The following is a 21,799-nucleotide window of genomic DNA, read 5'->3' as shown; positions in this document are numbered from 1 at the left end:
CCTGCCTGCCCGTGTCTTCCTGTGTCACGGTGGGGTCAGGGGAGCGCCCAGAAGAGGCCATGAACAGGCTGGAGCTCACTCTGCCCCTCTGGCCGGTCAGCGGAGAGAGCGGCTCTGGAAAAACTGAGGCCACGAAGCTGATCCTGCGCTACCTGGCGGCCATGAACCAGAAACGGGGCGTCGCACGGCAGGTGCGTCTGTCCCCCCAGGGCCCTCAGCCCAGCGCCCCTCGTGCTCCTTGAGAGGCAAGACTCTGTGGCCCCACTTGGAGGACGGGCAGCCGAGCCCAGGGCTGCACAGAGAGGCCTCGTAGGACTTGGGGCCCTTGCTGCCTCCCCTCCCGGGAGTTCTCTCCTGCTTGCCTTCCCCTGCAGCTCTGCGTTCCAGCCCCCTGGGGCGGCCCCAGCAGAGGCCACATGGGCAGGGGGCGTCGTCCACTCCTCCTGCCTGGCCTCACATTCATGGTCGTGAAAGAGGCAGGACAGGCCCGAATGTGTGTGATGGCCAGTGTAGGGTCAGGAGAGGCTGCGGCACTGAGAAGGCACTGAGAAGGCCTGGCTGGGGCCTGCAGCATTGGAGGTTTGCCTAGAGAGCTGAGTTCTCTGAACCCAAGAACGTCAGAACCTCCGTAACGGTTTCCCGAGGACCTGCTGTGTGCCAGGCCCAGGCTAGGCTCTGGGGAGCAGGCAGCAGCAACACAGCCTGATAAACGTTCCCATCTTGTGGGAATTTTGTTCTAGTGTAGGAAACAGAAAGGAAAATAGGCAGGTAAATTCTGGGTAAGTTGTAGGGAAGCATGGGGGGAGGATGGGGCATGTTGGGGATTGCGATTTCAGGCATGGGGGTCAGGGCAGGTCCTGCTGAGAAGGCAAGGCAGTGGGGCCTGCAGACATCTGGGGAAGAGCAGGCGCAAAGGCCCTGGGGTCCAGCAGGTGTGGTGTGCTGGGTCGGGAGAGGGGCAGCATGTGGTCCAGGCGAGGGAGGATGGTGGCTCAAACCAGAGAGGTGACAGTGGTGTTGGTGAGCACAGCTGGCCTGGGTGCGGTTCCAGGACTTGGTGAGGGACCAGACGGGGCTGTAAGAGGGGACGCCCAAGCTGGCCCCAGGCATTCGGCCTGAGTCACAGGAGCAGCCAGCAGCTGAGGGGCAGAATATGGAGAGAGGACGCAGGTGCCCTTGAGGGTCTGCGGGGCATCCACGCGCAGGTGGTGGGAGACGGTAGATGTGCCAGGAGCCTGGAGCTCAGGGGAGGTGGGGCAGAGGCTGAGGCCCGCCAGCTCAGACTCCAGAACGTGAAGCTCAGGCTCTGGCCCACCCCTCCAGAGGTTTGCAGTGGCCACAGTGTCCCAGCTGGTGGCGACCTCTGCAGGTGATCTGGAGGCACTGGGCAGGGGCTGCTGGACCTTCGGTGAGGAGGGGGTCAGCCCGGGCTTTGTGGTCAGGAGAGGTCACTTCCTGGCAGGCCGCTTCTGATACCGACCTTGGTCTGCCAGCCCCTCGCATCCCAGCCTGGGTCTCCTGGAGGCCAACCACATCATCCCTTTGCTCCAGGCCGGGGGTCAAGCCTCTAAGAGTGGACTCCTGGGAGGACTGGCTGCGTAGGCAGGCAGCCGTGTGCGTCAGGCACCCCCTGTGTGCGGGGAACCTTCCGCTCTGTCAGCACCAGAGCCTTGCGGCAGCCCTGGGAGCTGGAAAACTGAGGCCTGGGAGGGTAGTGACTTGCCCAGTGTCTCAGAGTGACGGGGTGGAGGGGCTGGGGTCTGAGGTTCGTGGCGGGGGGGCTGTCTCGGCAGGGGTCGGGGAGGATGGCGGAGGCGCGGGACGTGGCTGGGTCTGAGGGGTCGGGCCGGGCAGAGAGGAGCTGTGAAGATGCACCTGCTGGCTGGGGTGACCGTGGACTCACCTCCTGGCCGCCATTGAGCCGCTCCTGCAGTCGGACGGTCTGGGTCTAGGGTCAGTTTCAGGCAAGGCTGGGTCCAGGGTCTTAGACAACGTCCCCTGTCTCGGCCCCACCCTCCCGCATGTTTGGACATCGTCCTCATCTGTCTCCCGTGGTCAGCACAATGATGCCGCAGCACCACGGCCCACACTGCCCACCGGGCCAGGAGGTCTCAGGGCTCCCTCCTGTTGGACTGGTTTTGGCCACGCGTCCTCACTGGACCCACGCGTGCCTTGATCAGCCGAGGTCTGGGCCACAGGCGCCACCTCTGGGCTGGGAACGAGACAAGGGTTCCCTGGGGTAGGGTCTCGGAGTGGCTGAATGCTGCTCAGCCCGGGGCACAGGCACCGGCGCACCCGCGGGTTGGGCTGGACAGCCCCACGGGGCCAGATGTTCCCAGCCCTGGCCGTGTGCCCTGCCCTGTGCTGGGCACTAGAGGAGAGAACCCGCCTCCAGGTGCCCACAAGGGGCACCCAGGCTAAGGGACAGTACAGGCCAAAGCCCAGGCGGACCCTGACTCCCTAAGCACCCCCAGGACGGCCCCTGTGCCCCTCCGGGCTTTAGTCCACTCCTCTGTACGGTGGGCACAGTATTTCTGGGACTGAGCGACACTGTGGGTGAGCAGGTGGAGGGAACTGGCACCATCCCCAAGGTAAAGTGTATCATTTCTGTGCACACCGGGCCCCCTACTTCTCCGCTAAGAGTTTATCCTGAGGAAATGATGCAGCCAGAGAGAGCACTGCTTACATCGCTGACATGGGCTGTGGTGCTTTGGGCCCTCACTCTTTCCGACCCTGGAGTCCCGAGCACGCTGCCTCACCTCTCCCAGCCTCAGTTTCCTGATCTGTAAGCAAGGGCGATATTAGCACCTACCTCGTAGGCTTGTTAACGATGCTGTTAATTGGGGCAAGAGGTCTGGCATGCAGTAGGTGCTTAATAAGTGGGTGCTGTGATTAGCTACAACACCCTGGCGGCTCTGCTCTCATAAAATGCTATCCCCCATTTCATCCATTTAGCAGATTTTTTTTTTTTTGTATGTTTTGGCCGCACAGTGCGGCACGTGGGGATCTTAGTTCCCCAGCCAGGGATGGAACCCACACCCCCTGCAGTGGAAGCGCGGAGTCCTAACCACTGGCCCACCAGGGAGGTTCCCGCCCCCGCAGCAGGTGTTTGTTGAGAGCCTCCTACTGCCAGGTCCTGTGTGGGTGCTGACCACCAGGCATGTGCGCACAGAGTCCTGCCTGTTGGGCTGACGCTCTAGCGAGAGACATGGACGTACGAAGGGCTGAGGGCTGCAGGGGGGCAGAGCGCCAGTGCCCAGAGGCTGGCGCAGGCACAGTCAGGGGACTGCAGTGCTGGGCAGAGTGGGGAGGGGACAGGAGATGGGGCTGGGCCGTGCAGGGCCTGGAGCCCGAGGGGTGGGAGCCGGGGGTGGGGGACGGGACCTCCCGAGGGTTGCGGACGACCCCTGGAGGGAGCCAGGCGGGGCAGGTAGGAGGCCTTTCCAGGAGACTGGGTGGTTCACGGCCGGTGGTGGCTGGGGAGGGGGGCGAGAACACCCCCAGAGCCCTTTGGCAGGAAGGCCCAGGAGACCCCCGACCTCGGGCCATGCCACGGTCCCCGAGCCAAGACACCTGGGGCTCTGTGGCTCTGGGGTTTGCTCTCAGCTGGCGGCTCTCCTGCCTGCGGGCCGGGAGGGCTCGGCCACTACCTCCGCGGTCGGAGGCCCCCGGCGTCCTGGGGGGAGCCGGTGGGTCCCACGGGTGACCCGCTTCTGTTCTTGTCCCGCCCTCCTCCTCTGTGCTGGCGGCTCCTGAAGATAAAGGTATTGGGGGAGCGTGTGCGCACGCTTGTGCGGTGCGGGGCGGGCGGCATGGGGTGGGCGGTGGGAGACCTGGGGAGGCCCCCGCGGGCTCCCCGCAATGCCCGAGTCTTCCTCTGGCGCCCAGATCCTGGAGGCCACACCCCTCCTGGAGTCCTTCGGTAACGCCAAAACTGTCAGGAATGACAACTCCAGCCGCTTTGGGAAGTTTGTGGAGATCTTTCTGGAAGGGTGAGTGGGCCGCGGTGGAACCGCCCCGGGGCCTTGTGTGCAGGGTGCCCAGCGTAGCTGACTCTGCTCCCTCTCCAGGAGCGTGATTTCTGGTGCCATAACCTCGCAGTACCTGCTCGAGAAATCCAGGATCGTGTTTCAGGTGTGTCAGGATGGGGTCGGGTGTGGGGCGTGCAGACCCTCTGAGCCTGGCACCTGGCTGAGCTGATGCACGAGGCTCGGGCTGTGTGTGCGTGTGTGTGTGTGTGTGTGTGTGTGTGTGTGTGCGCGCCTGTGGCCGCGTCTCCTCCCCTCCCCCGCGCCCCCAGCCTTGGCCCTGAGGCACACCTGGCCCCATCCCGCCACAAGGCCTTCGCAGCGCCTGTTCCTTCTACGCGGAGCACTCTTCCCGCAGACAGCTGCGTGGCCGAACCCCTCACCTCCTCCAAGTCTTCGCTGAAGGTCACGCCCCAGGGAGGCGGCCCCGGTGAAGAAATGCAGCCCCCCCCCCGCCCCCCACCACCGCCCACCCCCTTGGCTGCATTGTTTCTCTGCAGAGCGCTTCTCGCCACTCACGTTGCTCTGCTGAGGGTCTGTCTCCCCTGGCCGGCAGGTGGGCTCCCACAAGGCCAGGGGCTTCTGTCTGCCGTGTTCCCCTTTGTGTCCCAAGGGCCTGGCTTGAGGCCTGGCCACAGTCTGTGCCCACCACCCTGGCTGGCCCTGCGAGTACACGTCTGGTCCGTGGACACACGTGTGCAGAGGCTTGTGTAGCTGGTACACATGTGAAAAGGGCCACCTTTCTTTCATTTCTCCAAGCAGAGTTAAATCCTGTCCAAAGCCCCGCCCCACCACCACACCAGGGTCCCCCCAACCCCCAGCCAGTGCCAGGCTGGGGCTCACTCGTCACAGGGGCACCGGTCTCACCTGAGGCCCCTGTGTGTACTTGTATCTGTGGGCATAGCTGGGCTTGTACGTGTGTCCGGGGGTCACCTAGGTCGGCGGCTCCCCTCTCTGCAGCCTCCAACCCACTCCACAGGCCAAAAACGAGAGGAACTACCACATCTTCTATGAGCTGCTGGCTGGGCTGCCCGCCCAGCTCCGGCAGGCCTTCAGCCTGCAGGAGGCCGAGACCTACTACTACCTGAACCAGGTGAGAGCCAGCAGGCATCTGAGGGCCCTTGGCCCGGTCCCCTCCCACCATCACTCCGCGTGGGCCGAGAGAGCCAAGTCGTGGCGTCCTGATGGCCAGCGAAGGTGATGGAGGTTTGGGAGGGTGAGTTTGGACTTGGCTATGTCTCATCGTGGCAAGGGGGACAGGTGTCTTTGGGGTCCGAGGCCAGGGTAGGGGAGGCCGACCTGATTCTTTGTTTTTCTGGAGCCTAGAATAGAACTAAGTGGCCTGGAGCGACTACACTTCCTTCCAGAGCCTCACTTTCGTCGTCTGTAAAATGGGGACAGCACAGTCCCGCTTTGCAGGGGTGTGTGAGGATTAGAAGAGGGAAATGGACACGAAGCCCTCAGCACAGGGCCTGGTGTGCGGTGCCTGCGCGGAGCCTCCGGCCCTCGGGAGTAGACAGAGAACTGGGATATCCGGCCACACTGCAGGCCGGGGCAGAGCAGGGACCTTGAGGGCTCCTGGCCCCCACCCAGGGTCCCCGACCCCTGCCCTGCCCTCGCCCAGGGTGGGAACTGTGAGATCTCAGGGAAGAGCGACGCGGACGACTTCCGCCGGCTGCTGGCCGCCATGGAGGTGCTGGGCTTCAGCGCCGAGGACCAGGACAGCATCTTCCGCATCCTGGCCTCCATCCTGCACCTGGGCAACGTCTACTTTGAGAAGTATGAGGTGAGGGGACACCACGGCCGCACGGCCCGCTCCCTTGGGACATGGGCGTCCTCTGGAGGCTGAAGAACTGGCTGAAATACCGCCGCTCACAGCCAGAAGCACAGATCATTTGGTCTCTTTCTCCGCTTTGGGGGTTGTTCGTCTTTTTCTAATTGACGTATGAGAGCTCTTTGTATGTGTTAAGGGAATCAGCCCTTTGTCTCTAGAGTGAATTGCAAATATATTTTCTGGTTTATCGTTTATATTTTCATTGTTTACAGGTTTTTTGCTGTTTCGGTTTTGGGTGGGGTTTTTGCTATGCAGATTAAAAAAATTATTTTCAGGTATTTCATTTATCAAGTTTTATAGAAATTTCAGACTTTTTATGATTTTAGAGATCTGTCTCTCTATAAAAGCCTGTGCCTACCGTTGTTTGAAGACCTTTTATGGTTTCTGTGATTATTTTTTTAACATTTAAATCTCTGGTTCATCAGGAATTTATTCTAGTAAGGTACAAGGTAGGGATCTTGCTTTTTTGTTTAGATAGTGACTCAGTCTCCCAACTTGAGAAATACGTGTTTATCCCGTACTGAAAATTCCCGTGTACGTTTGTGTCTAACTCCTGACTTTTTTACTGTGCTTCGTTGACCTGTTTACGAACTGTGTGTCTGTCCCCACAGCGTTTTAATTATTCTAACTTCATGTTTTACCATTTCCAGAGACCCCTGTACTCCTCTTCTGTTTTAGAATTTTCCTGGCTGTTCTCGTTTGTTTCTGTTTTTTATAGGAACTCATATAAAAAGCTTATTCAGCTCAGAATGCACTCCTGTGGGTGTTTTGCAGACAGACGCGCAGGAGGTTGCCTCGGTGGTCAGCGCCCGGGAGATCCAGGCCGTGGCCGAGCTGCTGCAGGTCTCCCCCGAGGGCCTGCAGAAGGCCATCACCTTCAAAGTGACCGTGAGTCCCTGGGTGCGGGGTATGCTATCGAAGCCTCCTGCCAGCCCTGGACGGAGCTGCTCTGTGCCCCGTCCTGTGTGGGCCCCCTGCCCCTCTCCCCCACCTCCCCAGCCTGTCCATCCTCTGGGTCTGGCTCAGAGGTGGGTGACCTCAGACCCCAAAGGCATTTGGTACCAGTCTCCGGGCCTCTGCCTGGAGTGCTGTGCCCTTTTTCACGCCTACTGGTCCTCAAGCCCAACACAGGTACCCTCTGCTCCAGGGAGCCGTCCCTGACCTCCGGCTGGGCCAGTATCTCCCACACCCCTGCCCTCCCCCCTCCCCAGGCTGATGTCACCATTGTGTCTGCTTCTGCCTCCGTCTGCCCCTCAGACCGGCAGCCCTCGTCCCACCAGCAAGCCAGGCAGAAGGGGGGACGAGGGTGTCTGTCCTGCCCCTGGCTGACTTCGTGCCTGAGACACCATCTCCCCGGCTCCCCTCCCCATGCCCCCCACCCCCAGTCCTCTGGGGGCTTTCCGGAGGTGGTGGCCAACCCGCTGTCACTCAGGGGCTGCATCCCCCGCAGGAGACAATGCGAGAGAAGATCTTCACCCCCCTGACCGTGGAGAGTGCCGTGGATGCCAGGTGAGGCCACACCTCCCGCCTGAGCCCCAGGTGCCCCGCCCCCTCACTGTGCCTGCCACCTCCCCCCAAACACCATCTCTGCTCCAGGGATGCCATCGCCAAGGTCCTGTACGCGCTGCTTTTTAGCTGGCTCATCGCCAGGGTCAACGCGCTGGTATCCCCGCAGCAGGACGCGCTGTCCATCGCCATCCTGGACATCTATGGCTTCGAGGTGGGACCCCGGGGGGCGCTCTCGCACCATCATCTGTTCAGGGCCCTCTCCTATGATTATCTCCCTCCGCTCGCCCGCAAGCACTCCCTGGGGCCTCCGGGCGCCAGGCCCTGTGGGCAGCACCAGGGACCCCAGAAAGAACCAGATCTGGGCCCCGACCTCGGGGCGCTTCCAGGAGGGACTGGGTGGGATGAGGATGAACACTGACGAACACATGTGGTCAGAGCTGTAACAGAGGCAGCCTCGCGCTGGGGGAGCCTGGAGCAGAACCCTAGCTGGGCAGGCATCAGGTAAGGTTTCCTGGAGGTGGAGGAGACGTCCTGAGCTCATTCCTTACAAACCAGCCAAGGCATTTGAGGTGGAGGGAACAGCCTATGCGGAGGCTCAGAGGTGTGGGCCGTGGTGTCTGGGGAGGTGGAAGTCATCTGGGCGGTTAGGGTGGGGGGCATGGAGAGAGACAGGCAAGATCAGAATAACAGAAGTGGCAGCTGCGGCTCCCGTGGCCCCTGTTGTGTGCCAGCTGACGTTCTAAGCGCTTTGCGTATCAGTTCACTTAATCCTTACAACCACCCTGTGAGGTGGGCATTGTCGTTATCCCCATTTTACAGGTGGGGAAACTCAGGCATGGGGGGCTTAGAAAGGGGCAGAGCCAGGATTGGAACGTAGGCAGAAGGTTCCAGAGCCTGGGGCTTCAGACACTGCATGTGCCACCTTGCATGGGACCGTCAGGTTCTCACCTGTGCGCCGTCGGAGCCACCGAGGGTTCTGGGCAGGGGGTCTGTGGGCGGGGCTCCAGTTTGCTGAAACTGCGGAAGGCAGGGATGAGTCTGCACTGGGGGCGGGGGTGGGGGGTGGGCAGGCCCTGGGCGGGACGGACGGGCTGCTGGCCACGGAGGGGCCGGGCCCAGCCTCACCACACTCCCGGCAGGACCTGAGCTTCAACAGCTTCGAGCAGCTCTGCATCAACTATGCAAACGAGAGCCTCCAGTACCTCTTCAACAAGATCGTCTTCCAGGAGGAGCAGGTGAGAGTCGTCCGTCACGCTCTGTCCCGTCCCGCTGGCCGCTGGGCTTCCTCGGAGGCAGATGGGTTGTGCTGGGAACCAGCACACGCGAAAGCCTGTGTTATGGAGGGGCAGGTGCGGGGGTGCTGAGCAGAGAAGAGCCCCTTGGGGGTCCTCCTCACCCTTGGCAGGGCTGTTCCAGGCCGGGGGAGGAGCAGGGCCCGGAGGAGGTGGTTCGTGTGGCCCTGCTGGGGAGTGAGCTCCCTGGGCTGGGAGGCGTGCACGCAGAGGTGCCCTGGCCAGGCCCCCGGATGGCGTCCGCCTGGGGGACGGGCTGGGAGGGGCCCGGGGCTCGGAGGCAGAGGCCCGCCGCCTGCAGGAGGAGTACATCCGCGAGCAGATGGACTGGCAGGAGATCACCTTCGCTGACAATCAGCCCTGCATCAGCCTCATCTCGCTGAAGCCCTATGGCATCCTGCGCATCCTCGACGACCAGTGCTGCTTCCCCCAGGTGAGCTTGCTCAGGACGCTGGACGTCTCTGAGCCTCGTGTCCTGCATTCCTCTCTGCTCTGGCGTGGGGTCGGAAGCTCAGGACTCCCAACCTGCCATTCAAACCCGGGGTGACTGCGGCTGGATGGGGGCTCGGGACGAGGGGCTGCACCAGCCTGGGAAGTCATAGAAGGCTTCCTGGAGGAGGTGACCTTGTGCTTGGACCTCAGATTCCGATTGGAAAACACAAGGGTGGGATGGGTGCTCTGGGCAGTGGGACTAGAGCGTGCAGAGACAGCTGAGCTGGATGGGGGGCAGCTGGGAGCACACCCGTCTTCAGGGTCCACTTAGGCCGCCCCAGCCCGAGCAGTGGGCAGCCGGGGGCAGAGGGGACTTGTTCCCCCTCCCTGGTGCTCGCTGGGGATCAGTCGGGGCTGGAGAATTTGCCACTAGGTGAGGAATGGGATGCCGGGCCCCTGTCCACCCGCTGACCGCCGCCTGCCCCCAGGCCACAGACCACACGTTTCTGCAGAAGTGCCACTACCACCACGGCGCCAACCCGCTCTACTCCAGACCCAAGATGCCGCTGCCCGAGTTCACCATCAAGCACTACGCGGGCAGAGTCACCTACCAGGTGAGACCCAGACCCGTGGCCTCCAGCGCCCTTCCCCGCCGCTGGAGGCACTGGCACCTGTTCCCGTTTCGGCCCTGCTGATCCTCAGCTGTGTGACCTTGGCCAAGTCACTTTACCTCTCTGAGCCTCAGCTTCCTTCTCTGGAAAGTGGGGATGATAATAGTGCCCGTCTCACGGGGCAAGTGAGAGAAGTCCAGGGCCAGGGTGGGTGTGATGAGAAGGAGCCCCCAGCAGCGGTCACTGTCACCACTGTCACCTCTGCTCATTCCTGCCCTGGAGCCGTCTCAGGCCAGGATTTTGAGCCTCTGTCCCCGCTGGGCCTCGTTTTCCTCATCCGTAGAATGGGCACAGGGCAGTGTCCTCACTGAGGATGGGGCCAAGACGTGGACTGGTCACGTGAAGCTGTGGCTATTGCCCGTGCCCTGGGGGTGGAGAGGCTAGTGGGGCAGGAGGGGAGGGGACCAGAGCAGGGGGAGGGGCCCGTCCCTCCTAGGATAGACAGGGAGGCCGAGGCCTGGAGGGGCAGGGCCAGGGTCACCCGGGGCTGTGAGCCCCTGACCCACCATCAGGAGGAGGGGGGAGGAGGGGAGAAGGCAGGCTGACACACCCCGGGGCCGCATGGGGTGGGAGTGGGGTCCAGCCCGAGCTGCCCCGCCCCTCCCCCTTTCCAGGTGCACAAGTTCCTGGACAAGAACCATGACCAGGTGCGCCAGGATGTGCTGGACCTGTTTGTGCGGAGCCGGACACGGGTGAGCGGGCCTCACCTCGCCACCCCAGCCCCCCGCAGCCAGAGCACGCAGCCCACCGTTAGGCCCCTCTCCCAGCCCGGTCCTGCCTCTGGCTCACCCCACCCCGTCCCTCCCTGAGCGGTTCTTCCATCCCCACACCTTCTCGGCCTCCACTTCCCCCTCTGTTGAACGGGCACCGTCCCCCTGAGGACATTGCCAGAGTTCACGGCCAGGTCTGTAACAGGCCACCTCGGGGCCGGGCACGGAGTCAGTGCCCGTGTGTTCCCCAGCCACGGGCGGGCCCCTTGGAAGGCGCTGAGCACCCTCGCTTGAGAGGTATGCCAGCTGGGAGGACACGGCCTCACAGAGAGGACGGGGGGCTAGCGGGTCACTTTTCTGACCCCTCTGGTGCAGAGACTGATGCCTTTTGTTCTTTCCCTGTCTCTCTCTCTCTCTCTCTCTCTCTCTTGCTCGCGCTCTCTCTCTCTCTCATTTCTGCCTCTGGGTCTCTCCTCATCCCTGTCTCCCGTCTCCCGTGCCTTGACTGCTGACTGGCCCAGGTGGTGGCACACCTCTTCTCCAGCCATGCCCCGCAGGCTGCCCCTCAGCGCCTGGGCAAGAGCAGCTCCGTCACCCGGCTCTACAAGGCGCACACGGTGGCCGCTAAGTTCCAGCAGTCGCTCCTGGATCTGGTGGAAAAGATGGAGAGGTGGGCGTGGCAGGGGCGCGGCACCCAGCTTCACCTCTGACCCACCCTGTGACCCTCAGGGGTAAGCACCCTCCTTCTCTGGGGCCTCACACTGCCCTCCTCCCGCCCCTGCCCAGGTGTAACCCCTTGTTCGTCAGGTGCCTGAAGCCCAACCACAAGAAGGTATGTGATGGTTGAGGTCCCTGGGGGAGCCAAGTCCTCTCCCCATGCTGTGTGACCCTGGGTGAGTGGCTTTGCCTCTCTGGCCCTCCATCTGTTGGGCCGGTGTGCAGGCTCCCTATCTGAGCCTTCCCCCAGGAGCCAGGCCTCTTTGAGCCAGATGTGGTGATGGCCCAGCTACGCTATTCGGGGGTGCTGGAGACTGTGCGGATCCGCAAGGAGGGCTTTCCGGTGCGGCTGCCCTTCCAGGCGTTCATCGACAGGTACCTCGGTCAGGGTGGTTCTGAGCTCCAGAGACCCCTTCCCAGCCCACCGTGGCCCCAGGATTACGCAACCCAGGATGAATAGGGCTTGCCACGCAGTGTTGCTCAGATTATGCAGTACACGAGACCAGCACGTGCCAGCTGTTACGTGGAACATGTATTCACTGTTTTGTATTTTTTCATAGCTTTATTCTGTGTGTGTGGATTCTAAAGAGTAGTAATTTTAATAGTCATTTTGACAAGTTTCCAGCAGATGGCGGTAAATCACCTTATTCTACTGAAACAATTTCTTACAGTTTTAGGGTTGCTCAGGATTTTTTTTTTTTTAATTTTCATAATTTCTGAGTTTACTTTTTTTTTTTTTTTTTTTTTTTTTGCGGTACGCGGGCCTCTCACTGTTGTGGCCTTTCCCGCTGCGGAGCACAGGCTCCGGACGCGCAGGCTCAGCGGCCATGGTTCATGGGCCCACCCGCTCTGCGGCATGTGGGATCTTCCCGGACCGGGGCACGAACCCGTGTCCCCTGCATCGGCAGGCGGACTCCCAACCACTGCACCACCAGGGAAGCCCTGAGCTTACTTTTAAGGCCTCTTTTATTCTATTTAATTTTACTTATTTACTTATTTATTTATCTTTGGTGGTATCTTTGGTGGTATCTTTGGTGTTGGGTCTTCATTGCTGCGCGTGGGCTTTCTCTAGTTACGGTGAGTGGGGCTACCCTTCATTGCAGAGCATGGACTTCTCATTGTGGTGCGGAGCACGGGCTTTAGGCGCGCGGGCTTCAGTAGTTGTGGCGCATGGACTTAGTTGCTCCGCGGCACGTGGGATCTTCCCGGACCAGGGATCGAACCCATGTCCCCTGTATTGGCAGGTGGATTCTTAACCACTGTGCCACCTCAGCAGAGTCTTGAGGACAGAAAGCCCTTTTCTGGTTAGAAGACACTATGAGTAGAGGCACTGCTGGGACTCGGGCTTCCGGGAGACGGGGGCTGACCGGGTGGGTCCCATAGACCCACGCTGGGTTTGGGCCCTGCAGGTACCGCTGTCTAGTGTCCCTCCAGCGCAACCTGCCAGCCAGTGGGGACATGTGTGTGTCCGTGCTGAGCCGCCTGTGCACGGTCACGCCAAACATGTACCGCGTCGGCGTCAGCAAGGTGAGTCCTACCGGCACTCAGCCCCTGGGTGCCCCACGGCTGGAGCCTGTGGGCTCAGAAGCACTCAGGCTGCAGGCTACTGTCCCAGAGGCCATCCAGTCGGGCTGGTAAATGGATCCTTATCCTACCTCCGGACTTTTCCCGGCCGTCCCCACTGCCTAATTCACCAGCCCGCCTTCCCCCGCCTCTCCAGACCCAGCACATCCTCCAGCCTACTCCAGGGCTGCCTTGTCTGTCTGCCTCCATGGGCTTCTGGAGAGGGAGGGGCCTCCAGGCAGTCACATGGCCTTCCCCTGCCTCAGTCCTTGCCTCCTGCCCTCAGCTGTTCCTGAAGGAGCACCTGCACCAGCTGCTGGAGGGCATGCGGGAGCACGTCCTGAACCGGGCAGCCCTCACGCTGCAGCGCTGCCTCCGCGGCTTCTTCATTCAGCGGCGTTTCCGCTCCCTGCGCCGCAAGATCATCTTGCTGCAGAGCCGGGCCCGTGGCTACCTGGCCAGGTGTGGCCCAGAGAGGGCAGGACTCCCTGGAGTCCAACGGCCAGGCTCTGGGAAGGCCGAGCCTGAACTTGGGTAGTGAGCTCCCTGTTCCTGGAGGCATGCAAGCTGAGAGTAGGGCCTCTGCAGGAAGGGTGATCAGACTCTCTGTGTCTCTGCTTTTGGATGTCCTTCCCTCCCACCCCCTGGTCCTTGTGACTGGTGGGTGGGAATCCCTCCAGCCAAGAGGGCCCTCCCCTCCCCGTCATGTCCCATATCCTGGGACTACAACCTGATTGGAGGTACGTGGTCCAGACGGTTTAATCCAGGTCCTGCCACTCAGGTTGTCGTGTGACCTTGGCCAGGTCACTGCCCCTCTCCGAGATTGTTTCCCTTTGTGCAGAGGCCCCGGAGTGAAGTGTGGGCACTGATACCCAAGCAAGGCGGGTGTGGGCATCTCTGCCCCTTGGTCACTCATGACCCCTGCCCCGAAACCCCCCTACCCAGACCCTTCTTTCCTCCGCACCCCCAGGCAGCGGTATCAGCAGATGAGGAGGCGTCTGGTGAAGTTCCGGGCCCTGGTGCACACGTGTACAAGCCACCAGCGTCACCTCAAGGTGCTGCAGGCCTGCCCCTCGCCCTCCTCCCAGGAGCCAGCCTGCCCCGTCGGGCTCCGGGGGTGGGGGTGGGGCAGCAGGAACGGGGAGGAAGCACTTGGCCCCCAGGCGGAGACTTTGCCGGGGCGGGCTTGGGTTCGAATCCCCGCTGGGCCCTCTGTAGCCGCGATCTCCCCACCCACCCGTTGGGGATGTGCAGGGAGTTGAATGAGAGGCTGCATGGGAAGGGTGTGGCTAGTGCGGGGCTCACAGCAGGGGCCCCAGTAACCGGGCCTGATTAGAATCTGGCGACCTGAACAGCACCGGCTCTGGTGGTGCTCTCGCATTCGTGCCGTCTCGGCCTATTGTTGTATAACCCACTGCCAGACAGACAGACATAACCCCAAAGCCCCGAGGAGCTGCGCCTTTACTGGAGGTTCTGTGGGCGCCGGGGAGGGGCCCTGTCACACGTCTCTCCGGTACTTCCCAGAAATCCTGTGCATCTCTCCTTCCCACAATGTCACTCTGTGCCTTCTGCCTGTGTCTCTCTCGCTGTCTTTTCCCACACCCCGTTTCTCTGGCCGTGCCTCTGCCCACCCCCGTCTGTGAGGTGGGCCTGGGGCCGTCGCCTCTGCCCGCCGCTGCCCACCCTGACCATCTGCTCTCCTGCAGCCGAGGGCGGAGTGGAGGCTCTGGGTGGCGGAGGTGCAGCTACGGGGGCAGGAGGTGGGTGCGGGGTCCAGGTGGCCGCAGGGGACAGGAAGGGAGGCCGGCAGGTGGGGGAGCAGCAGGCCTGTTTCCTCACCCTGTGCCGTCCCCCCAGGAGCTGAGCAAGCGACAGGTGGTGGCTGTGGGGCACCTGGAGGTCCCGGGGGAGCTGGCTGGGCTCTTGCGAGCAGTGGCAGGTACATCGGCGCCAGGCGGTGTGGTGGGAGCGGGTGCGCGAGGGGACCAGGCCCCTCACGGCCTCCTCTGTCCACAGGCCTCAGGCCGGGCCAGATGCCCCGGGTGGCCCCTGTGCGGACTCCCCGGCTTCAGGCTGAGCCCCGGGTCACGCTGCCCCTGGACATCAACAACTACCCCATGGCCAAGTTTGTCCGGTGCCACTTCAAGGTGAGGGCTGGCAGAGGCCCAGTTAGAGCTGGCACTGTCCTCAGGCTGGGGCTGGCTCCTGGCCACCCGCTGTGGGATCAGGGATGAGCCTTTCAGTGGCTGGGTCTGTGTCAGGCGGAGGCCGGGGTCTCCGGGGGCCCTGGATAGCGGTGGAGGGCCCTCGGGGGCTCGGGAGGTGGCTGCTTGGAAACATTTCAGAAACGTAGCGAGCGGTGGATCCATGGCGCATCGTCCCTGCTCCTCATTTCCTGCCCTCCGAGGGGGCCTCGTGGGGGCTCTGTCACCGAGATGCTGGTGTCTGCCCCTCTGCAAGCCGGTTACCCGTCTGCACGCTGGGGACCTGTGTTTCCCAGGCTGGTGTGCCCCAAACGCGTCCGTCTGTCCCAGCTCTGTGCCCACGTGCCTGCCCTGTGCCCCCAGGAACCTGCCTTCGGGATGCTGGCAGCGCCCCTGAGGACGCCCCTCACACGGCTGCCGGCGGAGCATCATGCAGAGGCCGTGGGCATCTTCAAGCTGGTACGGGTCTGCCTAGACCACCTTCGAATTCATAGCCCCTGTCCCCGAGGCCAGACGGCGAGGCCCCTCGCCCTGCCCTCCTGGACCCTCTACTAGCCCAAGCCATGAGCCTGGGAGGGATGTGGTCGGATATGCATGTTAGAAAGTACCTTCTGGGGCGTGGAATGTGCAGGAGGTGAGGGGCCTCCTGGAGGGCGGGGGTGCGGGGAGGGGCTGGGGCTATAGAAGGTTCGTGAGCAGGAGAATCTTGATTTTTTCCCAAAGGCTGGGTCACCTGGCCCAGGGTATGGCTATTACACTGTAACATGGGGGGCTTTCATATGGGCAGGGGGACATGGGAAGGACACGAGAGGGATGTGGGGTGGGGGTGGGGACCTGGCGGGAACAGCCCTCCGAGAAGCCCAGGAGAGTCTGTTTGTGGCCAGATCCTGCGTTTCATGGGCGACCCCCAGCTGCACGGAGCCCAGGACCACGTCTTCGGGAACTACATCGTGCAGAAAGGGCTGGCGGTGCCCGAGCTGCGGGATGAGATCCTGGCGCAGCTGGCCAACCAGGTGTGGCGGAACCCCAGTGCCCACAACGCTGAGCGGGGCTGGCTCCTGCTGGCCGCCTGCCTCAGCGGCTTTGCGCCTTCCCCGCGCCTCGACAAGTACCTGCTCAAGTGAGTGGAGCTGGGGGGCCCGGGGCGGACGCCGGGTCAGGCTGGGCCAGGAGGGAGGCTCGGTCCTTGGAAGCTCAGGCTTGGGGGCTGGCCCGGGGCTTCACTGCAGAGGGCGGAAGTTGGGTGAGGCGGGATACAGGGCTTCTGGAACTCGGAGGTAGCCAGCCCAGGGTGCGGGGAATTTGGAAGAGAGGCGCTGACCTCTCACATCTTGGGGGGCGGGGTGTAGCGGTATGGTTAGGAGTATAGACTGCGACAGTCTGTGTTCAAATCCCAGCTCAGCCGCGTATGACCTGTGTGACCTTGGGCAAGTTACTTAATCTCTCTGAGCCTGTTTCCTCTCCTATAAAACGGGGCTGATAAGAGTACCTCCGTAGTAGGCTGTGTGAGGCTTAAATGTGCAAACACGTGTGAAGTGCTTAGAACAGACCCAGGCCCACGGTAAGTGTAGCCTGCTGTGTGCGTGTAGCCGTCGTCAGCATCCTGGTCTTGATGAGCTGATGGTGATGTTGCTGTCACTGTGCTGGGTGATATGAATGATTTGCAAGGGAAGGAGCTCAAGCAGGCCCTGGGCAGCAGCGTAGTTCTGACACTTAGTTGCTGTGTGACCGGGGCCAAGTCACTGCCCGTCTCTGAGCCTCTTTCCTTATCTGGAAATTGGGGATGGTAACAGGACCCACCTCACAGGGTAACTGTGAACTACAGAGCGTGCAGAGCTCCCCAGAGCCGTGTACAGTAGGGGCAGCTCCTTTGGCCGGCCCTGGGAATCTGTGCCGGGGGCAGGGCCACTACCTGCCTTCTGGGCTTCCCGTGGGCACGGCTCTAGCTTCCCTCTGGCAGCCGCTGTCTACCTGCTCCTCTGGTGCTCTTGGCCAGGCTGCCAGCGGTGGGGAGGGGGCAGGGAGCCCGGCACAAGGAGTGCCCGCCACTGCCAGGGATCAGGCTGGTTGGTCCTGGGTCAGGTTGAACCCTCACGGCCGTCTCTGAACTTGGAAGCAGGCTCAGAGAGGGCCGATGACCGCCCGGGGTGGCCTGGTGAGGGAACAGAGGGAGTGCCCAGAGGCCAGGTCTTTGCCCACACCCCCTGCAGCCCCGACCCTGGCAGTGACATTTTGCTCCAACGAGCTTAGGTGGGCCAACCTGGAACCGCTTTGGCCGTCCTTGGACCTCTGGCCTGGACGCTTTCCGCTTAGCCCAGGAACTCCGGGCTGCCCGAGATCATTTGTAGACCACTCTCAGAGCTCTGGGCCGGCCTGGGCCCCCTGACTAGGCTCGGGGCCTTCCCCCACTGCCAGCCAGCCTCAGGTCCCTCCTCACCTCGCGCCAACTCCCACCCATCAGGTTTGTGTCTGACTATGGGCGGAATGGCTTCCAGGCTGTGTGTCAACATCGCCTCATGCAGGCCATGGGCCAGGCTCAACAGCAGGGCTCTGGCGCTGCCCGCACCTTCCCTCTGACCCAGCTCGAGTGGAAAGCAACCCAGGAGAAGGCCGGAATGGCGCTGGACGTGGGCTGCTTCAACGGTGAGCTGCCCTCTCCCTGCCCCACGGAGGGGCAGCCGGAGTCAGCAGGCGCCAGTAGCCTGGGCTTAGGAGGCGCTGGGGAGGGGCCTGCGGGATGTAGCCCTGGAGAGAGGTCAGTGTGTGTGGGCACATGGCGGCTGGACCTGGAAGCAGGGAGGGGAGCCAGGGCCGTGAGATGCAAATTCAGGGTCCAGGACGAGAGCACGGGAGCCGCAGGACTGGCCCGCAGACGCTCCGGGCTGAGCCCTGCACCCGCTGCCGCCCAGGTGACCAGTTCTCCTGCCCGGTGCACTCCTGGAGTACGGGGGAAGAGGTGGCTGGAGACATTCTGAGGCACAGGTGGGCTCCTGGAATGCCCCACCCAGTGCACCCCTGTGCACCTCGGAAGGAGGAGGGGAGGGACGAGAGGCCAGGCCCCCAGCCCCGGAGGGTCCACTCCGGCCATGAGTGGTGTCTGGCTCCCATCCCAGGGTCTCCCCCGGTGGTACCTCTCGGCTCTGTCCCTTACTCCCAGCCCTTCGCGTGCTGTCTCCAGGGGGCTGACCGACGGCTGGCGGGGCTGGACGGTGGCTAGGAAGAAGGGGGTCCAGTGGGCAGAGCTGGCCGGCCACGACTACGTGTTGGACCTGGTGTCGGACCTCGAGCTACTCAGGGAGTTCCCGCGACAGAAAGCCTACTTCATCGTGGGTGCAGAGGGGCCCACGGCTGGCAGGGGAGGTCCCAGGTAGAGATGGCCTCTCCTAGCACAAGGCTCCCCCTCCTGGATGCTGGCGGTGGGGGACTGCGTTCTGAACTTAAGCTTCGAGGCTCGCCAAAGGGCCCTGCCTTTAAAGGGAGAGAGTCAGCCAGTTCCAGGGCACAGGAGAGAACGGGGGTTCTGGGAGGGCTCTGGGTCTCTGGGGGGTCAGCTGCTGTGTGTTCTCCATCCCCACAGGGTGTTTGGAAACAGCTGGGACTCGGACGAGGACGCGCCCGCTAGGCCCCAGCCCCTGGGGCACGTGCCCGTCGTGGCCAACTCCGATGGGTACTGCAGCCACAACGAGGACGGTACAAATGGGGAGACTGAGGCCCAGAGAGGGACAGCGACCCACCAAGGTCGACCAGCAGTGGCTGCTGTCTCTGGTGGGGGGGGGGAGCCTGGGAGCCGGGCGTGGTCATCAGCAGGAGAAAAGGACTTGACTTTTGTGTCCCCCAACCCCGCCAGACTCGGACAGCCTCGGGGAGCCCGCTGTGGCCCACAAAGGACTGGACTGCTACCTGGATAGCCTCTTCGACCCCGTGCTGTCCTACGGGGACGCGGTAGGGACGCAGCAGGGCGTTTGCAGACCCCAGCACGGCGTGTGCACACAGGAGGCTCTCTCAGCCAGGGTCTGGGGTGGCGTGTCCTCTCTGGAGCTCTGCTGGGGGTCAAGCAAAGGATGAGGGTGTCCTTACAGCTAGAGGTGCTCGGAAGGACCCACAGCTGGGGGTCCGGGACACACTGGGAGCGGGCCCCCGGGCACCCTTGCTCACTCTGGGAACTCCCAGGAGCCCCTCCAAGGCATAACGTGAAGCCCTGAACAGGCGCAGCCCCTTTGAGCCTCAGTTTGCTCCCCTGTGAAAGGGGTGGGTTGGGGCTCGCAAGGTTGCCGGAGGCCTGACCGGGGTGCCGTGTGGGCAGAGGGCGGGCACACAGCAGATGCTGGCCAGCGGGAGGCCCCCAGGACACAGGCGGTGGCGGTGTCAGGTGCCTGTTGCCTTGGAAGCTGGGGAGTACGGCGCTGGGGCAGCCACTTGAGCCACCTGCCCCCGCTCCCAGGACCTGGAGAAGCCAACAGCCATTGCCTACCGCATGAAAGGGGGAGGCCAGACTGGTGGAGATGGCGGTAGCGGCAGCAAAGGCGGCCCCCGGAGACCTCCAGAGCCAAGGCCAAAGCTAAGTCAGTGGCTGCCCCCGGTCGGTTCCAGGGTCGGGCAGGGTGGAGCCCCTCGGTTCTCAGGGCTGCTCTGGCCCTAGAACAGAGGCAGCCTCGGCCGTGGGGAGAGGTTGAGCCGGCGGAGGAGGGGCAGGCACAGTAGGGAATCCCCCCCATCTCCCAAGCCTCTGGATCCACGTCCCCTGACACGGCCCCCCTGCAGTTCCAGGCCTGGACGCCTCCACGTTGGCCCTGCAGCAGGCCTTCATCCGCAAGCAGGCTGTGCTGCTGGTGAGTGCCGGGCTTGGGGGCTGCGGGGGGCGGAGCCTGGGCCTGCCCGCTCACCACCACTACTCTCCCCAGGCCCGGGAGATGACCCTGCAGGCCATGGCGCTCCAGCAGCAGCCCCTGAGTCCCAGCCCAAGGCCATCGCCCCCAGAGGTGAGTCTGGTTCCCCAGGTGAGTGCTGTGGTGCCCTGGGGCATCGCTGCACCTCTCTGAGCCAGGAGCCCCCTCAACCCCTCTTGGGCAGATGTGGGGTCCCTGAGAGCAGACTGATGTGTCCCGGGAAGTCCACCCCACACCCTGCTCTCCACAGAAACCCATAGCGCCAGAGGCCCGGCCGAAGTTCGTAGGCACCGGACTCCCGGCCAAGCCCGTGCTCTTGCGCTGCGCTCCAAAGCCTGTGGCTCCCGCTCCTCTGGTCAAGGCCCCGAGGCCGCCCACCAAGCCCGTGGCTGTCCCCATTCTAGCTCAGGACCGGGCGCCTCCAGAATCCAGTGAGTGTGCTCTCCCGGCCGGGGGGCCTCCCACTTCCCAGGGCGGGGCTGGGAGGGCACTCTCACCTGTGCCCCCGTGCCCCTGCCGCAGCTTCGCCCAGCCTAGAGCTGGTCCGGTCCTCGACCCTCAACTCGGAGCACTTCCCGCAGCCCACGCAGCAGATCAAGGACATCGTCAGGCAACACCAGCAGCCGCCCCGGGGAGGCCGGCCCGAAGCCTTCAGGTCAGCCTGGCCTCCCCAGCCCTCCAGCCATCCGGACGGCGGCCTCCCCACAGGCCTGCTCAGCCACCACCCATGTGCCCATCTGCTGGGTTCGCAGCCCCCCCGCCCAGCAACTTTTAGGGAGTGAGTGTGTTCACACAGGTGGTCCAGATGAGCCACCCGGGCAGAGGGAGGCCAGGACCGCTCTCTAGGGTGTGCTGTGTGTCCCCACACCCGTCTCTGGTCCTCTCTGGGTTCTCGTTTATAGTGATGGGGGTGGAGGAAAAAGTTCCCTATTGTAGAGTTATGTGGCTGGGAAGAGGAGACTCAGTGTCCCACCCACCAGGAAGGACGGCGGGAGGGTGTTCGTGAAGCGGCCGGACCCCCACGAGGAGGCCCTGATGATCCTGAGGGCGCAGATGAGCCATGCAGCGGCAGCCCCTGGCACCCAGGTGAGGGGCAGGGTCTGGCTGGGCCCAGGTGGAGCAAAGGACAAAGTGGGGCCTCTGGGGGAGCCTCAGAAACCAGCTGGCCCCTATAAGCTGTGGCCTTGCTGCTCCCCCCTGAGCGCTGTCTTTGGGGCAGGGACAGGTCCCCAGAGAGGCCGTAGCCCTGGTGAAGCCAGTGACCAGCACACCAAGGCCATCCGTGGGGCCCACTCCAGGTGAGGGCCAGGAGGGAGGGAGGGAGGGGCCCGAGGGCAGGTGTCCAAGTGTGAACACAGGTGAGACTTGGTCTGCGTGACGGTGGCACGTGTGTCCGTGTCCCTGGGCCCGTGTGGACCCACAGTGTGGACGTTTGTGTAATTGCATCAACACTTAACACTGATTTCAGTCCCAGCCCACTCTGGCTTCACTAAATCCTCACTAAGACCCTTCAACACAGTACCATTTGTGCCTCTAGATGTTACAGGTGGGGAGACAGGCCCAGAGAGGTTAAGTGACTTGCCCACGATCACACAGCTCAACAGTATCAGATCAGGGATAGAAACCCAGGCCTCCCGGCTGGAGCCCTAACCTCTGCATCTCCTGCCTCACGGCAGCCACAGCCCTCTTAACAGAGATCAGTCGGTTCACGTCACGCCTGTCAACAGCGCTCCAGTGGCTCCTGGGATAAACTCCAGACTCCTCACTGTGGCCCATGTGACGCAGCATGACCTGCCCACCTTCCCGATCCCATCTCCTCCCGCTCCCCCCTCAGACACTCTGTTCCTCACTGTTTCTGGCACACACTAAGCTCACTCCTGCCTCAGGGCCTTTGTCCTTGCTGTTCCCTCCGCCTAGAATGCTCTTCCAGGAAGATCTTTGCGTGCTCAGCAC

The 21,799-nt window shown here is 62.9% G+C and overlaps 1 protein-coding gene across 1 annotated transcript in view; it reads left to right on the top strand.

The window, feature by feature from the left end:
- Window positions 1–21,799, top strand: part of MYO15A (myosin XVA) — a 52,778-nt gene that overhangs the window by 9,846 nt on the left and 21,133 nt on the right. Inside the window, exons 6-41 of the mRNA XM_027131251.1 lie at window positions 101–191; window positions 3,759–3,764; window positions 3,889–3,992; window positions 4,071–4,134; window positions 5,008–5,121; window positions 5,653–5,814; window positions 6,637–6,750; window positions 7,313–7,371; window positions 7,459–7,582; window positions 8,511–8,606; window positions 8,965–9,096; window positions 9,584–9,709; window positions 10,381–10,458; window positions 10,998–11,146; window positions 11,263–11,308; window positions 11,444–11,568; window positions 12,603–12,720; window positions 13,043–13,218; window positions 13,727–13,811; window positions 14,463–14,495; window positions 14,614–14,695; window positions 14,773–14,903; window positions 15,324–15,419; window positions 15,845–16,080; window positions 17,422–17,603; window positions 17,870–17,942; window positions 18,139–18,327; window positions 18,538–18,650; window positions 18,808–18,902; window positions 19,402–19,522; window positions 19,722–19,789; window positions 19,862–19,939; window positions 20,097–20,277; window positions 20,369–20,501; window positions 20,827–20,932; window positions 21,072–21,144. Coding sequence (XP_026987052.1) covers window positions 101–191; window positions 3,759–3,764; window positions 3,889–3,992; window positions 4,071–4,134; window positions 5,008–5,121; window positions 5,653–5,814; window positions 6,637–6,750; window positions 7,313–7,371; window positions 7,459–7,582; window positions 8,511–8,606; window positions 8,965–9,096; window positions 9,584–9,709; window positions 10,381–10,458; window positions 10,998–11,146; window positions 11,263–11,308; window positions 11,444–11,568; window positions 12,603–12,720; window positions 13,043–13,218; window positions 13,727–13,811; window positions 14,463–14,495; window positions 14,614–14,695; window positions 14,773–14,903; window positions 15,324–15,419; window positions 15,845–16,080; window positions 17,422–17,603; window positions 17,870–17,942; window positions 18,139–18,327; window positions 18,538–18,650; window positions 18,808–18,902; window positions 19,402–19,522; window positions 19,722–19,789; window positions 19,862–19,939; window positions 20,097–20,277; window positions 20,369–20,501; window positions 20,827–20,932; window positions 21,072–21,144 — 3,959 coding nt within the window. The remainder of the gene's footprint in view (window positions 1–100; window positions 192–3,758; window positions 3,765–3,888; window positions 3,993–4,070; window positions 4,135–5,007; window positions 5,122–5,652; window positions 5,815–6,636; window positions 6,751–7,312; window positions 7,372–7,458; window positions 7,583–8,510; window positions 8,607–8,964; window positions 9,097–9,583; window positions 9,710–10,380; window positions 10,459–10,997; window positions 11,147–11,262; window positions 11,309–11,443; window positions 11,569–12,602; window positions 12,721–13,042; window positions 13,219–13,726; window positions 13,812–14,462; window positions 14,496–14,613; window positions 14,696–14,772; window positions 14,904–15,323; window positions 15,420–15,844; window positions 16,081–17,421; window positions 17,604–17,869; window positions 17,943–18,138; window positions 18,328–18,537; window positions 18,651–18,807; window positions 18,903–19,401; window positions 19,523–19,721; window positions 19,790–19,861; window positions 19,940–20,096; window positions 20,278–20,368; window positions 20,502–20,826; window positions 20,933–21,071; window positions 21,145–21,799) is intronic.

Source organism: Aethalodelphis obliquidens, unplaced genomic scaffold (genome assembly GCF_003676395.1).
Source record: "Aethalodelphis obliquidens isolate GAN/ISIS:26980383/991018 unplaced genomic scaffold, ASM367639v1 scaffold38, whole genome shotgun sequence".
NCBI lineage: Eukaryota > Metazoa > Chordata > Mammalia > Artiodactyla > Delphinidae > Aethalodelphis > Aethalodelphis obliquidens.
Note: the sequence above shows the minus strand (reverse complement) of the source record. Positions and strands in the feature narration are given on the sequence as shown.